The sequence below is a fragment of the Drosophila guanche genome, unplaced genomic scaffold (genome assembly GCF_900245975.1).
Source record: "Drosophila guanche unplaced genomic scaffold, DGUA_6, whole genome shotgun sequence".
NCBI classification, from domain to species: domain Eukaryota; kingdom Metazoa; phylum Arthropoda; class Insecta; order Diptera; family Drosophilidae; genus Drosophila; species Drosophila guanche.
In genome coordinates this window covers 2,172,057-2,188,664 of record NW_022995747.1, presented here as the reverse complement: position 1 = coordinate 2,188,664, position 16,608 = coordinate 2,172,057, and the positions used below count along the sequence as shown (strand labels likewise).

The following is a 16,608-nucleotide window of genomic DNA, read 5'->3' as shown; positions in this document are numbered from 1 at the left end:
GTTTTGTGTGTGTTTGCTTTACATTTATTTTTGCCGGTTGCTTGCTGTTTTTGCTTCAACCACTTTTAATTATGTCAGTGGCTTCCATTTCTTATGTTTTCCCACTTCATGTTGATTGTGTTTAATGTTCGGCGCTGTTTTTGTGGTTGTGGCTGCGTGGTGTTTAAATAATTTAAGAGTATTTAATAGAGCACTAAGTTAGTATACGCTTTGTAGGTTTGGCAACTAAATTATAAGTATGTATATTCATAAAACAAAATCAAAATTCAATGCATATATCCCTCAAAATGTTCTTTTGCATGAGCGAGCGCGTGCATGAGTGTATGTATATTCGTGAGTGTGTGTATGTGTGTATGTTAATAATAGTGAATAAATACAACATTATACAAATAAGAGAGGATTTTTCTATGTTGTAACGCACAAAAGGAAACAATAAAACGCTGCAAAAGCACAATTCAAAACACTTTTCCTGCAAGCACTCGCCTCCAAATTTCCTTTGCTTTTCGTGGCTTTAGCTTGGAGGGTGGTTCGTTCGCTGATTGGCAATACCAATTTACACTTGTAAACTAAACAATAATAATACAAAGAAATTATGTTTAAAATAAATGAAAAAAAAACATCTGGGCGATTTAGTGGTTCGATCGCACGAATTATACACAAAAAAACAGAATGAACTTAACATAATAATTTAAATGAAAACAGAAAATTGCAATTATATTGTTCTCCATCTTAACAATTCAATATGCATACAACTAGAGACTTTTCAAGTAGACGTGAGTGGGTCGCTTTAGAAGCGCAATCTCCGCCGGGTTTCATTGGATTTGTTTTCCTTTTGCAAAAACTACGCTAATTGCCTGGATTAGAGTTTAAGTTTTAGATTAAATTTGCATTTTGTCTCGATTGTGTCGATTCGATTCAATTCGTTTCGCATGATTACAATTGCTTTTGAATTTGTTTAATGTTTCCGTACATAAATATAATTCATTTTTCATTTTTGATTGTTGAAAGTAAAAACTTTCAATTTAAATTATAAGCCTAGCCATGAATTTTATTTAGTAATTCTTTTGTGTATAATTCGAACTGTGTGTGTGTATGGGGGGTGTGTATGTATGTATGTGTTAGTATATGCTGTTACAATTATTACATATCTCATGTATATTTAATTTATGATTTCCTTTTTTAGTTACTCATTTAGTTTCTCTTCTCGAACATGTTAGTAGCGGATCTTGTTGCCTAATAGATGTTGTTTTTGTGATTGTTCGTTCTTGTTCTTTTTGTTGTTGTTTCAGTGTCTGTTGTTGCGGTAGTTCGGTAATGAGAAGGCGGCGACGACTTTTAACGATATAAACATGAATAATTGTTCCTCTGCCCCGCTGCGCTTTCCCCATCGTTTCGGTTACGCGAACGATGTGCCATTTGTGTTGTTCGTGATTTTCCATTTCTCCGCCTAGGACGTGCCATTGACCAGACCTTCCTTCTTGATGTTCTCTGTCAGCTGCTGCTGCTGCTGTGGGCCGACCTGCTGATCCGTGTGATTGTTGCTGCGGTTTTTGTTGTTGCGGCGAGGTTTAGACTGCTGCTGCAGTGGCGCTATTTGCTGCTGCTGCTGCAACTGCTGCGCTGCCTGGGGCTGCGATGGTTGCTGCTGCGGCACCTGCTGCTGCGGCTGTGTGCCCGCCTGCTGTTTGTCGCTATTACGCGATGGATCCTTGGGCTTGCTCGTACCGCTGGCCGTGTTCGCATTGCCAATGCTCTGTTTGCTGTTTTCCCCGGCGGCATTCAGCGACGCCTTGCCCGGCTGCGCCGGAGTCTGCTGTGGCAGCTGTTGCGCCTGCTGCTGCTGCTGCTGTGGTTTGACGCTGTTGTTGGCCACTGCACCGTTTGCTGTCAGATCGAAAGTATCCAAGAGATAACATCATGGGCAGGATTACCATCAAGCTTTACTTACTGTTGCTGGGCCCATTGTTGCTCTTCTGCTTTCTGCGCCTCCTCGAGCTGCCCTCGTACGACGAGTTGCTGTCTGCTGCGAACAAAATGGAAGAAGATGATTTGTTACAAAATAAACATTAAATTTGAACCAATTAATGGTTAATTGTTTCATTGCACCTACCCCGCTCCACGCTGCTCACTTCGCGCGTCTCTCGCACCTCCTCGGTGTGATTGTGGTGCTGATAGTCTCTGCCATTCTGCTGCTCGTTGCGTGGCGGCCGGCGGTTGATGCCACCGCCGCGACGGTTGTTGGCGGCGCCACGATAATTGCCAGTGCCCTCACCGGCGCTGCCACCACGATCGTTGTTGTAGCCTCGCTGGTCGCGCTGATGGTCACCGCGGGAGTTGTAGTCGTCCTCGTCGCGTCGATTGTTGTGATAACGCTGGTTGAGGCCGCCATTGCCACCAGGACCGCCGCCACCGCGTCCACGTCCACGACCGCGCTGGCCGCCACCACCGCCGCGCATCGAGCGCACCGACTCAATATCGCTGCTGTAGCCGCGCTCGGAGCGCCTGGAGACGGGGAAGCTTGTTGTGGAGCCCATGGAGGATTCCTGTATGGCTCGCAGCTGCTGATCGATTTCCATTTTCTCCTGGCGCAGCTGTTCCACTTCCTAACAGCATCATTTTGAGTGAATATCAACAATCCACAGCAACAGCCATGCGAGACACTCACCTTCAGATGCGACAGATGATACTCCAGCAGCACTTTGGCATTCGCAATGCTCTCCACGGTGCCAATGAACACAAAGGGTACATGCGCCGGCGCACGCGGGATGTTCTGATCCTGTTCGTCATCGCCAGCGATCTGTGTGTGGATCGACGAAGGGCGGGAGGGACAGATTAGGCCTGGGGCTCTATGCTAGCGTACAATACTCACAGCACTCACCTTGATTCGAAACACGCCGCTCTTGTCCACAATCTCCTGTATGATGCGACCATTCTTGCCGATTACCTTGCCCACCAGCTCCCTGGGCACCTGAAAGAACTCCTCGGCATACTCGAGCATGGCGCGTGCCTGCTGCACTGACTCCTCGGTCTCGCCACTGATCTTGAATGTGCAGGACTTCTCCTCCAGCTCGATATTGGTGACGCCGACCAGCGTGCGTGCCGCGTGTATATTCGAGCCATGCGAACCAATGGCCAGGCCCATGAGATCGTCGCGCACTCGGAATTCCTCGACATAATTTCTGCAACGATTATAATTTAGAGTGTGAAAAAAAACAAAGAAATGGTTGAAGGGCAACACTTACCCACGGCTCATAAGTTTAGTCGTTTCGAGCTGACGGGCAGCTTCTTCAGTCCTTTTCAAGAGCATAACCTGAACGAGAACAGACACTTAGTAGAAGTTCAAAGAGAGCAGAATCTGTGATATAAAACCACGACCTCACCTTCTGTGAGAGATTACGAAAATGCATATCCTTGAGCATGCTGGCGCGCTTCTGAGTGTGCTCCCATTTTGAAAGAACAATCAGGGCGGTTAGGTCGCGGTTGTAGTTGCAGACGCCAGCATCGATTCTGCGCTGAAACTCCTTGTGTATGCCATCCTTCTGGGCTCTGAAAATGGAAAATTTATAGTTTAATATATTTGCCTAGACTTGTTTGCGATTTTTACTCACTCTTCGCGCAACTCTTCGGGCACGGGCAGCGTGAATTGGTAGAACGACTTGGCTGTGATTGGGGGATTTGAGTTTTTGGCGCGCAGTCGTCCCAGTTCACAGATCTCGGTGTAGGGTGTCTCGAAGCCAATGTACGCCACTGCACAGATGTCCGCTTTGAGCATTTTGATGATGGCCACCCACCAGCCGCAGGTCTCGCGCTCAGTTGTGCGCGTAAACACCTCCACCTCCATGCCCTCCTCGAAGGTGGGCTCTGCCACCTCAACGGTCTCCTCTGGCGGCAGGCGTACGCTCACAAACGGATACTTCCTCACCTCGGTCACGCTGAAATTCGGTTAAACAATCGGTTGGTTGGTTGGTGGAGGCCAAAAGAAATCTCATTTATATAAATTGCATTTGCCAAATTATGAAAAGAATCTGCAGACAGGTGTTTGCCGGGCAGGCAACCACGCAGCATCAGCAGCTGCCTTGGCAGAGGGCCAAGCGAGAGCAAACAGCAGCAGCAGCAGCAACAACTGTGAGAACAAGAACCACTGTGGGGGTGTCGGCAGTGCGTATCCCTAGTCCCGCCACGAGAAACAGATCTCAGATCGGAAATGCCACACAGACAACGGACAGGATAGTGGTGCAACTAAATTTAGATCCAGCTAGCTGCCGCTCAGCTGAAGCTGCGCCAATGGAAGGTGGAGGACAACAACGAAATGAGACCCAGAAAACCGAACAACTTTCGTTCCAAAAATGTCACAAGAAATGCAGTGCTTAAAGAAGTGAAAAAGAACCAGGAAAAATCTGCCATGCAGAACGATATTTGTATACACTTTCTGCAAGGAATTTCCCTCGAAATTTTCTTTTAATCAGAGATATTTTTTGCGTTTCTAATCCTTTCTGAGACAAACTTTTTTTTTCTAACTGCTCTAGCGTCACAAAGTGCATGAAGGAAGCCTCATAATCAGATTGAAAATAAATAAATATATATAAATCGTTTCTTTCCGCGGTTAAAAATAGTTTAAAATAGCGGCAGCAGCGACGCTGCTTAGTGGCATTTGTCGCTCGCACTTGACAGTTCTGGCAGAGACGGCCTGGCCTGCCGTACGCCGCTTTCCTCCTGCCTTCTGCACACACTACACAGTTATTGCCTTTGAAAAGCTGTCAGTGTGGGGCGGACAGTGGTGGACAATTGTGTGGATCGCCTTGGACAGTCGGTCTATCTATCTGTATCTGTCGTCAGTCTGCAGCTTGTCGCCGCCAAGGAGCCTGCAGCGGCGTTTAACAAATTGCGACAAATTAAACATTTGCCAGACTGCAGGGAATGGTCAACACCAGGAGCAGGGCAGAGCAGTGCAGCATACGCGCAAATGATGCGTGGCCGGCGGCATCTCTAATTTCTAATTTCGATGCCAAAAAGGCGACCCTCAGTGTGGTTGTTGTTCCTGATGCTGCTCTGATTGTTTTAATTGTTGCAAATTAGTTGGAAAATACGTTTTATAAAATTTCGCTCAAGCATTCGCACTCAGTTGGAGTTGTTTTTCGACATTAACTTACCCATCCACATCCACAAAGATGCCATCATCGGCCACAGCTGTCACATGGCCCTGTTTTTGTTGCATTTGCATTTGCAGGTGTTGTTGTTGGTTGTTTGGTTGTTGCATTGACGTAGCCGGGAATGAAGGAAAAACAACAGCGCCGACGAACAGGACGGGCAGCGCATGAGGAAAAACAGAGAGAAAAATGTGTGTCATTAATGTGGCCTATGCTATGTTATTTTTCATTTAGCTATATAAATATAAGTGACATTTTTATGAAGGTACCGCCCAAAGGTATTAAAAATATAAGAACGGAAAATGCAGATGCGGATAAGGCAGCCACCAAGTTCGCCTCGCTATCTGGAAGTTTTACTCGTATGTTGACAGAACTCTATGCGTGATCTTCCATACAGCTTTGCTGACGAAGATCTTTTATATTGCCTCGAATCTGCTGGATCATCAATGGAGTTCTGCCTCCCATCAACAACATCCCAACAAAGAATCAAATTTGTTTGTTTACGAATCAACGGAGCCAAAGGCAGAGGCAGCAAAATTTACTTGGCGGAGAGTTGCAAAGTTTCGAAAATTAAATTTGCAAACTCCAACTAAAATCAATCTCTTGGTATCTAAAGGGGAAATCCATCAAATTCGAGTATGAACAACTCGCGTCAAACGGGGCAGCGCAGTAAACAGCGCTGCTAACGCTAACACCCCCAAGCTGCGCGGCAAGCAGCGGCGTCTGCGTCGCTGTGCACTGGTGTGCGTGGTGAGGCGGCGATGATGTCGAGAGACTCCACTCAACAAATGTTGCAGGTTATTTATAGAAATAAAGCTAAAAATCACTAAATTAGAAACTGAGGCGGTCGCCGCCATGGGGCAGGGCGCCTGAAACTTCCTCTCCACACGAATAACATACGCTATCCCACCCATCCTCTGGCCCGAGGTGCTCACCTTGTAGTAGGCGCCATTTTCGAGCCGAACTTCCACCAGTAGATCTTCCATGCTGCTGCTCCTGATGGTACCACTAGTGAAGCAGTGCTTGGGGTATCCTCTTATTCTGATGTCCTTCCCGACTGCTCCTCCTCCAGCACTCTCACGCACGGCTTGTTCTAGCCGAATGCTGTTTGCTGTGTTCCCGTTTCCCGCTACTTCTTGTTGTGGTTGCCTTTCGGGGTGACGGGGGTTAGTGACGTTGACTGTGACAGTTCTCGGTTGCAGATAATTAAATTCTTGAGTTTGATCCTCTTCTTTTAACAATTCCTTCTGCTGGATGCTTCAACTACTTTGTAATCAGTCTTTTCGCTTGCTTTTGCGGAGGTTCCTGGAAATCGAATACAATTAGCAGAGGAGCGCAACAATTAAACAGAATTTGATGGAAGTTTTGATTGTAAATACACATTGACAAATGCCGCATGATAGAGAGCAGTGGCGCATTGGCAATCAAAAAGTTTTTGAAGTTATTTTGGGCTAAACAAAATGCAGCGACGTCGGCAGAACAGCACGCTTTTGCCGGCAGCGCGGCGGCGGAGTGCTTCCTCTTCCTCTTTGTCTTTCTTTTGTGTGTCTTCCACACCACCTTAAAAAAGCGTGTGCGGCGCGCTCTCCCTCTCACGCACACACACCACCACGGCGGCAGAGCAGCAGCCGCCGCCGAAATGTTTCGCTCGCTCGTTCGTTTACACTGAAGAGCATGCTTTTCCAATAAGAATTCCACACACACTCACACAAACACACGAGAAAGCACCGCACACACCCCTCCACAGCACATGCCGATTTTACATATCAAATTTACACACAATTCCACTCAAAAACTTGAACTGATACCCTGGGATGGCGGTGTAAATTATATTTTACTATTTTATCACTTCGTTGCGTAGCCGTTTTTCATCTTTCTGCTGCTCCCGCTTCCTTTTGCCTACACACATTCATATTCGCCGCAGCCGCTGCTGCTGATTCTGCTTGTACTTCTGCCGCCGCCGTCGCCTACCGCTGTGCAAAATTTTTTCGCTTTTCGGTTCTTGCTCAATTTTCGAATTGCCAAAAGCGCCTGCAATACGACAAATGCTGTAAAGATATGTTAACTTACGGCTGCCCGGCACTTATATGCTTTGATTTCGACTTGCAAATCACTTTCAATGTAGCTACAAACTTTTGAAAATATAAATATAACGCGTGCAGGGCTGCTTGAAATTTTTTTTCGGCTGCGCTGCGTTCTCTTCGTTTTTGCTTTAGACGTCTTTCGCAGCGTTTGCATGTGACCAACAACGAATTGTATAAAAATACCACACTAAACGCACACTGTCAGTGTGACAGTAAACTAAAACAAAAAGGTCAAAATGTCAAAGCAACCCGATATAACTTATCGCACAAATATATCGATACATTAAAGAAGTCAGTCGATACATCAGTTGGATTTTGAATTTAAAGCGGGTTTTTAAATAAAACGAAAGACAACGAGGGAACCAAGAAAATGTTATTTATATTGACGACCATGCGCATTCTGGACAACAAAGTAGTGCATCGGCTGAACTACCTTTGGGATCGTATTGATTATTAAATTCTTGATCTTCTTGGTCCTTCCGTCTGCCGGCGATCTTGTTCTGATTGACTTTAACAGTAGTTGCTCACTCTGCTGCCCATATTTAACATCTTAATTGAATTGTTCGCCCATTGGCGATCACATGAAATCACATGCTCTCCGTTCGGCGCACTTCAATTGATTTCAATTCGATTTTAATTTACAAAACTTGCCATTTGGCGCCACCGATTGACACTTGTTCAACAAAACCTCTTACAAACACATTCTCGTTGGCCCTTTGCCGCTTAATGTAATTGTAACGACTTTTGAGGTCAATCATTTGCACAATTTGTCACATGGCCTGGGAGGGGGTGGTGGGGTTCATTCATGGGCACCCACCCCACGCCCAATTCAATCGCGTGACGTTGCCGGGCCTTTAGTCAACGCGCTTCTGTGGTGTGTTGTTTGTGTGTATTTTCGCAATTCATAAAATGCATTCACACACTCTGCTGATGGTGAATGCCTGATAAAAGTACTTTAGTAAAAGGTGCAGTGGTGTGCTGTCTATTTATAACCCCGTTATATCTGTGTTCTAGGGGGTGGTACACTGAATATTTGGGATCGGGTCGCAAAGAAACACACGACACGAAAGACCTGCGTTCGAAAACATGCAATTTCGCTATTTGTTTGGTGACTCTACCCATACATCAAAGTGCAACATTTTCATGGCCATAAACTATATTGGAACCATTAAATCTGTAAGGACCTGCTAGATACATATCTGCTACTGGCTTCCTATGAACAAACACAGCAGGCATATGGGGATGTAAATCAAATGTACACTTTTATTCTTCTCAAAAAGTTATCTGAAGTTTCTAATATTATTTTTGTTTCAAAAGTAAAACCAACAGCTCTGGCCAGCCTGGACTTGGATCGCTCAACTCTGATGCTCGTGTGTTCCTGTTTAATAGGTAATTGAAGATAAGAGAATCAAAAATATACACAGATCGATTTATTACTATGACACTAAAGTAAAAGTAAACCCCACCAGCCATGTTTCGAAGTGTCCCTCCAGGGTATCAAGATCTGTGTTTCTGATAGTCATAAAGTGCCATTCGCGCTGACAGTAATTACTGTCAAGAGGCGATTTGTTGCGGAAATGCATTCAGATTTTGCCCTCTCACTTGCTCTTAGAAATCCACACACTCCCAATAATCCGTCTATCCCTCTCTCCTCTCTCTCTCTCTCTCTCTCTCTCTCTCTCTCTCTCTCTATCTGTCTGTCTGCCACCTTCTGCAGCTGCCGTTTGACATTGACTTTTGTTCTGCCTTTTGGCACATTAACTGCACACTCTAATGACGCTGACGTCGAAAGGTCAACAAAAGACAGCAACATTCGCGACGACAGCAGCTGTGGCTCTGCCCTCTCGCGTTCTCGCACACGGCACTGCAATTGCTTTCAACAAGAATTTGTCTGTTCAATTAGCATTTGTCTCTCAACTCGGTGTGTACCGTTCTCCCCTGCACTCTCTCTCTCTCTCTTTCGCTCTCTCTCACAAAATGCATATGGGTGCAACAATTGGGCACTTAATTAATATTAATTCTAATTCCAATTCAATTAATATTTATGCTCAAAAGTGTGTCAAAATGATTTGCTTGATCTTGACATTTGTGTGATAAAACGCAAACGTCATTTCCTGTGCTGCGCTTTGCACTCTCTTTCTCTCTCTCTGCTTTACATCTTCTCTGCAGGTGTGTGTGCGGGTGGGGGAGGGCGTGCGACGTGTGCCATTTCTTCGCTCTCAGCTGTCAGTCAGCTCTCATTTATGTTCTGCTACATTTTACAGTTGTCGAAAGACGCGAATGACTTTAGCTGTAAAAATTACCCGTTATCTAAAATATGCTTTTACCGTTAGTAATGTGTTTCAGAATTACGCAAATTTTAGCTTTAGGATAGTTGAATTGTTCACATCCTCACGCACCCGCCAAGCAAGAACACGGTCGAATAAATTGCAGAAATAAACAAACGAATCACCGAACCACGTACCACATTGTATTCAAATTCCATTACCTGCAGCCTCAAAATTTCTCGAAAAATCTGAGCAACGGTATCCCTAAGTCGAAATCCCTCCCAGACCATAAAACCCAAATCATTTTCTACCTGCTTATCAATTAATCAGCTTCTAAACCGCGACGCTGCCTCCGTCGTTGACTGCGAAGCTTGACGCCAGGTTCGGTTCGGGGATTGCAATTTTGTGTCGTCGCCTCGTCTCGCCATCGCCTCGGCTGATTTAGCTACTATATTGCATCGGCGCTGCTGTTACTGCTGCCTGCTGCCTGCTGCTGCTTCGGTGTGGGTTAGTTGTCGTTCTCGGGCAACCCGTTAAAATCTGCTCCATTTTATTTTCAATTTTTTCGGGCGAGAGCGGAAAACGGAAAACGGAAAACCGAAAACCCAAACCCCAAAAAGAAAGAGCACACCAACCTGAGTATACTCGTACGAGTAGTATATCGTTTGCCATAACTCAATTCATTTCGCTCGCCTTTTGGGTGTGTGAGTGCACATGACTATGTCGCATGGGTGTGTGTCACTGTGTGTGGGAGAGTGGGTGTCTGACTGTGTGCCAGTGTGTGTGTGCAGTGCCCCGATGCTCGCATCGCTTTTCAGTAATCATTCTGTGCCTGACCGCTGCGGGTTCTGTTCTTCGCCGCCCACCCCGAGGTTCCGTTATAAAAGACGCGTGCCGTTCCACACTTTGATGGAGTTCTCATCGAGACCGCAAAGGTTCAGTGTCCTGCCTGGCAGCCTCTAAACAAAACATTACAAAAATATAACCCAAAATAATTCAAAGTGAAGCTAAAACAGCTGGAAGAGTGTCATTGAAAGAGCATTTAAAGTGATATTACTGCAACAATATTTCAAACAATCCAAAACCAGGGAAAATGCATTTTGTTACCTTCTCTATACTGGGTAAATTTCTAACAATTTCGATTATAATTTTAATTTTAATTGAGCCAGTCAAAAGGGAATTGAATGGAGTCGGACTTCTCACGGCAGTGATTAAACATACGAGTTAAATACCTCAAAATAGAACCCGACTTCCCTTCAAATTTGTGTTCCAATCGGCAAATTGCATTGATTGCATTCTTCAACTTATGGACATAGAAAATGTCACGTCTTTGGTTTTGATTTTGATGCCATACCAAAAGTTACACATTCAGAGACACTCAAATTGTAGCTGCCATTTCCGCCATTTGTTCTGTAATGACTTTTGATCATTTGAGTTGATAAGATGACAGCCACAGAGATATAGACCTGTACAAATATACCTTTTATGCTTGACAATAGAAGCGCTGATTGGCAGAGGAAAAAAATAGACAGATCAGCTGGGCTCATCAGTTGTACTTCATAACATTCAAAGTTGCTTTGCCGCTTGTCATGTTGATTAGGGAAGTCTCTACTTACAATCAAAATGTGAATCACAATACCCAAAATCAGGTGAATCATCAGCAAATAGGTCAGGAAGCAGGACAGCCAGTTTGACTCTACTCATCGATGGTGTTAATTATGATATTTACGCTATAAAAAAGAGAATCGTAGATTACGTAGATTATTAGTAATGCCAAAGATATTTAGCGTTCATTGAAACTTAAATCTGTGTCATGCCCTTTCATGTAATTCCATCAAATTTGGGCATTTTTCCACGTCATGATTAATGTTGCGCTTGTTCCAATCATTCTAACATAAAACACAGAGCCCATTAAACAACTAAGCCCGTGCCTTCTGAACATTCTACAGAACTCCAGAACACTTGAGAAGAGAAGTACTTTGGACATGGATCACGCGTCCGAACAGATATCAGAATAGGCGGCAATCTATTGCCGACTTGTTTGGAAAAATACCCATTTAATTCGCTTAACACCCGATAGATAGATAGCAGAGACAGCGACACATCACAGCGGTCAGACAGCCCGTACGATGGGGTCACTGGAAGTTAAATATTTGTAGAGCACGCCAGGGAGTGTGTAAATTTATAGCTGGTGCGGAAAAACTGCTGACCTAATCGAGATAATCGAAAGCTGGGCCATAAAGTAGTTTCAAGAACGCATCGATAAGACGTGCATTGACTGTAGATTTACCACTTTGATTAGCGAATCTGAAGAGAGAGAAGAAAGGGCGAGCTGAGGCAATGAATATTAAACGATTAACTGACAATTAACAACATTCAGTTTATGGATCTGTGAGCGCTTCGATTAAGCCTAATCGATCCACTAAAACACAATAACAAGGCGCCAGAGTCAAGTTAGCCTCTGATTAGCTGCGATTTTGTGCCAAAGATATATGACACTCATATGTCGGCGAGTGATTAAATGTGTATAAATATATTTGCTACTTCATGGCATTGATTCAGATTCAGGCTGCTGTTGTTTCGACTCTGATTAGGGCTACCCCTGCTTTGGTGTGACGTGGGTACGACTCTGTGTACACTCCCTCCTCCCGTTGGGTTTCATTCACAGCAGCCACTGAAGCGTTCTGCCAGGGTCGCTTCTTTGTCTGGCTGAACGAAAGGGAAACTGCAATTTCGCTTTCGTGATAGCCACTCCAATACTATATGCTGATGATGCGACTGAACATTTGTTTACAAAGATCTTCGGCCTGTGCGGCAGACGGCACTCACTATCTCAGCTATTTGTTTTCAACACTTTAATCAACTTCCTTTGGCAGTCTTCCCCAAGCAGGCACAAAGTCCAGTAAACTGTATGGAAAGTTTTCCAGCCTACTCTCTGCACACAATCGATCATCCAAGCGCCAAGCCCTAAAGCAATCACAGCAAAAGTTTATGGTAACCAATGCAGACAAACGTCACAATGTTGTAGCGATTCATAAAAACCCAAAATCTGGATATCTGATTAGGCATTCTCTGTGAATTCTGTGTGTGCTCTCAGCTGGAGTCACTCGGCAACAGATTAGATTATTTTCTGTAATACATTGGAGGGTTATTCTCCAACAATAAAAGCGTTGAATTTCTTTAGCTTGTACCAAGAAGCTTCTTTATATCCAATAGAGCACTCCCAATCAATTCCAATTGTCTTTATTCGCATGACCTGCGGTTTATCAGATAGCTTATCACAGTCTTCACACGCCTCCCTATATGACGACAAAATGACAATAGCATATAAAACTCTGCGCACTCCCGAAATGTTTTATCGTTGGTTGGATTCTATCTTTGATTATTGCGCACAGTAAAACCTTTATAAAGTTCAGTCTGGAAAATCACTGAGTGAGGAGAGATCTCAATACCGGCAGTGATTTGACACAAATTCTACACAGAGAACGGGCCACAGTCTTTATCGCCGCTGCTGAGCTATGCGAAATCATTTAAATTATAATTTTTTGAGCTGACATGGCCGAAAAAGCGACAATAAACAGCCGAGACAAGTCAGGGTAATGCCACTTGCCGACCGATCCGACAGAGTGCAACATGATGCAGAATTCTGTTTCTATTCCAGTCTCGAGTGGCAGAAATAATCGTACTCGCACTCATAGATTGAGATATTTTCACTTGACGCTCGATCGGCATTTCCCATTTCCTTTGGCCGGTTGTTATTTGTTTTGTGCTGATTTTCACATGATTATCCGGCATTTGCATTGCCCGTATGCAATTACAGTTTTGTTAACTTTTACACCCCGAGGTTCTCAAATTACAGAACAGCATTCGACTATTCCCATTATCAGCTATCAAAGTTTTATCCACTCAAATGTAATTGTCCGTGCTTTGAGGGGGCTTTGCATGTTGCAAAAAAATGTAATTGCCGTTTAAATTGTTGCTCGACATTTGTGGCGTGTTAGCAGACGAGACGGAAGGGGGAACACTTCGGAAGCGATCAAGATGCAGTGATTCTTTCAACAGTTCCCAGTTCTGGCGTTTGCATCAAGCAAATGTTATATAACCGCATGATACGCCCGATACGAGTCTTGTGATCATTTCTTCATTAAATTTCCAAATGAATTTGATTGCTTTATAATCCATCATTCCACTGCAAAATCACTCAAATCTCTAAGTACGCTCGGGCTGGCCACCATGTGCTCGCATAATATATTAAAAAATCATTAAAGTCTCGCGCTACAGACTAGAATAGATTCAAAATGAAATATTATTAGGTTCTGTCTAATCGCAAAACAAATGGCATAACTTGGAAATCTTTTCCCTCGCAACCATTGCGTCACAGGAGGGCGACCCAAGAGGCGACTTCTATACTATGCAAAACATCAGCCGATGAACACGTTCCTTCCCCCTGGCAAAAAATACATTAATATATTTAAACATAGCTACACATAGTACTCAACTTTCACAGCTGCCGTTGTCGTTTGTCTCTTGCAGTGAAAAACTTGCAAAATTGTCAAACAGTGAGCATACATTTGCCAAAGATTAAAGACAGAACCGGACAATAAATTAACAGTCCGTTTTTTGCGGATTTTTTATTAGCCCATTGAGTCTGGTTATGTCTTAATAAACACATATATTGGATCACACAGATCACAGATCACAGATCACCGAGTGGTGCAGAGTTATGCTGATGGATCAGTGCTTTTTAAATACCCAAATGGATCGTAAAAATTTGCTCAGGCCGCACGCATAAAAATTGAGTTGATATTTTGATGTGCAGATGTCAAAATGCTTTTAGCCACAAAACAAGGAGAAAGCCACAGCGGCAGTCGAGAGAAGAAACCACCAGAAAATAAATGATTTTGGTCCAATTGTTGTGCAGGTTAATGAAACATTTATGCCATCGGCAACAGCAGTTGATTGAAATAATATAATCCCGTTCATATATATTTAGATATACCCGCCAATATGTGGCTGAAATCATAAATTTCTTGTGTATTTTTAGCTGAATTCAAAATTAAGTGCAAGGTGCTGCCTGTCGTCTGCTGACGCTGCCAAAACAATGTATAGATTGACCCTCTGTCCGTCCGCTCTCTCTTTGGCTCTTTTTTACTCGTACTTTATGGCCCCCATCAGCAGAACAGACCAGAGCGGACCCAGTGCAGTGTTTTTAGTGTGTGTTCGGCCCTGAGCATTTTGTTGACATTGTGATTGTCGGTCAAGTTGAAGTTTACACGTTTTTGTAAATTGTTGCCATTAGCACCGTTTGTGCGTATACTTGATATTTATGTGTTCAACCTTTCTTACGTTACAGTTTGCTGCTCGCTGGGCCTGAGCTGGGCCGCCGGTTGGAACTATCCCGACTTGGAAAACAATAAGGATGCGCGTAAGTAGTGCCAATCTGCAAGCCATTCAAGTTTATTTGCTAAAATTACTTAATCAACGCTCCGAGTGCCCCCGTTTTGTGTGTGTGTTTGTCCGGGGAGCAGGTTACTCTCGAGCCGTTTCCCATTGTCAAGTGCTTTGCATAGACACAGAGACATTAGAGCTCTATGTGTATGACATATATATTTATTCGCATTTGTGCTTTGTGTGTGTGTGTCCCGGGTCGGGTCACTTAACGTACACGCTCCGGGCTTGAGTTTGTGAGGCTTAATAAAATTGCGCCAAATTGCTGGGCATGCAAATTGGACAGAGTGCGAGTATGCGAGAATTGTGAATATTGTGAATGATGTTCAATTTGGGCTCAACAAAATTCCGCGAAATACCAAATTTCGGGTTAGAGTTATTTTCAATTGTATAAATTTTGATTTATGAGCATTTAATTTCTAATAAAAACTCTGGAAATTGATTTGCAACAAGTTTCATTTGAATTTTGGACACATTCTCTTCCTCCCTGCAGCATTTCCCAGTTGGGGCGGTCTGTGCGACAGTGGCAAGAGACAGAGTCCCATCAATCTGGAGGCCAAGTGGGCACTCAAGGGCAAGTTTGATAAACTAAAGTTCAAGAACTACGACGATGAGCAGAAAAATCTGGACATGGTCAACAATGGACATTCAGGTGAGTTAATTATTGTCTCTGGATTAGTTCCCTAAGCAAAATTCCCTTTTCTGTAGTACAAATGAATCACTTTAATGATGATATGGTGCTGCAAGGTGGCGGACTGGGGCATGAGTACGAGTTGGAGCAAATCCACTTGCATTGGTGGTCGGAGCACACCATCAACAGCGTGCGCTACCCACTGGAAGTGCACATGGTGCACCGCAACAGGCTGTACCCCAACATGACGGTGGCAACCAGCTTTAAGGACGGAATCGTGGTCGTCGGTGTGCTCTTTCATGTTTCCAACTCGCCCAACGCGGCCATTGGCAGCATCATCAAGAACCTGGATGATGTGCAGGCCTACAGTCGCGTGAACAAACCCGTGACGGTGGCCAACTCGCTGGCGGTGAGCGATCTGATGCCACAAACTCTGGGCAGCTATTACACCTATGCTGGCTCCCTGACCACACCCTCGTGTGCCGAGTCTGTCATTTGGATTGTGCTCACCGAGACGCTGCCCGTGACACTGGAGCAGGTCAATGAGTTCAAGAAGATCGAGTACTCAAGTGGCAAGCAGCTGTACAACAATTACAGATTCCTGCAGACCATTAACAATCGAGTTGTGGTGCTGGTCGATTCGGATCATCGTACAGGCGGTGCAGCTGGACGCACGGCATCATTCGGCCTCATTCTGCTACTCGCAATGGCGGCACAGAAGCTGTTCCTGTAGATGCAGCCTGGAGCTGAGTGCTGAGAGATGATGCGTAGCAGCAGCCATAGACATACTCGTACCAAAGAATGCACTGAGGACACTCCTCGGTGTAGCTACAACGAATTTCTTGTAAAGTTATCCATGACAGGGAGAAGATGCAGGGAGTTAAAAGCTAAAATTAAAATACTCATTAGTTTGTAAATGCCGAACAAGTCAGCTAGTCAGCTTATGTTAGAGTGCAAAGTTCACCGATCGCAATAAAACCAAAACATTTTACACACACTCAGTCGCTATTCCATCGATTCTTGTTAACTGA

At 44.4% G+C, this 16,608-nt stretch overlaps 2 protein-coding genes across 7 annotated transcripts; one reads left to right on the top strand and one right to left on the bottom strand.

Moving 5' to 3' along the window:
* Positions 1-733: 733 nt before the first annotated feature.
* On the bottom strand, positions 734-7,389 carry LOC117583834 (synaptic functional regulator FMR1). 5 transcript variants are annotated; one of them, XM_034272431.1, is made up of 12 exons: positions 7,218-7,388; positions 6,083-6,452; positions 5,151-5,200; positions 3,609-3,932; positions 3,381-3,546; positions 3,243-3,310; positions 2,870-3,179; positions 2,666-2,797; positions 2,111-2,603; positions 1,949-2,023; positions 1,657-1,884; positions 734-1,515 (listed from the first exon to the last, which is right to left on the bottom strand). In XM_034272431.1, exons 2-12 carry the CDS (start codon positions 6,131-6,133, stop codon positions 1,448-1,450), a joined length of 1,965 nt encoding a protein of 654 aa, XP_034128322.1. In that variant the 5' UTR covers positions 6,134-6,452; positions 7,218-7,388; the 3' UTR covers positions 734-1,447. The 5 variants fall into 5 exon arrangements, with proteins under 5 accessions (XP_034128322.1, XP_034128323.1, XP_034128320.1 ...); XM_034272432.1 differs by having other exon boundaries at positions 1,837-1,884; positions 7,218-7,387; XM_034272429.1 differs by having other exon boundaries at positions 734-1,884; positions 1,949-2,020; positions 7,218-7,389.
* Positions 7,390-8,580: 1,191 nt separating this feature from the next.
* Positions 8,581-16,574, top strand: LOC117583261 (putative carbonic anhydrase 3). 2 transcript variants are annotated; one of them, XM_034271487.1, is made up of 4 exons: positions 8,581-8,620; positions 14,852-14,923; positions 15,440-15,598; positions 15,655-16,574. In XM_034271487.1, the coding sequence occupies exons 1-4, from the start codon at positions 8,596-8,598 to the stop codon at positions 16,308-16,310; spliced, it is 912 nt and encodes a 303-aa protein (XP_034127378.1). In that variant the 5' UTR covers positions 8,581-8,595; the 3' UTR covers positions 16,311-16,574. The 2 variants fall into 2 exon arrangements, with proteins under 2 accessions (XP_034127378.1, XP_034127377.1); XM_034271486.1 differs by lacking the exon at positions 8,581-8,620 and adding an exon at positions 10,319-10,619.
* The last annotated feature ends 34 nt before the right edge of the window (positions 16,575-16,608 follow it).

Excerpts from the sequence above, each read along its gene's own strand:
- LOC117583834 (XM_034272428.1), bottom strand. The coding sequence starts at position 6,133 with ATGGAAGATCTACTGGTGGAAGTTCGGCTCGAAAATGGCGCCTACTAC. Across the intron at positions 5,201-6,082 it reads AAAATGGCGCCTACTACAAG|GGCCATGTGACAGCTGTGGC; the intron begins GTGAGCACCTCG and ends CAACAAAAACAG. Across the intron at positions 3,180-3,242 it reads ACTAAACTTATGAGCCGTGG|AAATTATGTCGAGGAATTCC; the intron begins GTAAGTGTTGCC and ends TAATCGTTGCAG.
- LOC117583261 (XM_034271486.1), top strand. The coding sequence starts at position 10,592 with ATGCATTTTGTTACCTTCTCTATACTGG. Across the intron at positions 10,620-14,851 it reads TGTTACCTTCTCTATACTGG|TTTGCTGCTCGCTGGGCCTG; the intron begins GTAAATTTCTAA and ends CTTACGTTACAG. Across the intron at positions 14,924-15,439 it reads GGAAAACAATAAGGATGCGC|CATTTCCCAGTTGGGGCGGT; the intron begins GTAAGTAGTGCC and ends TCCTCCCTGCAG.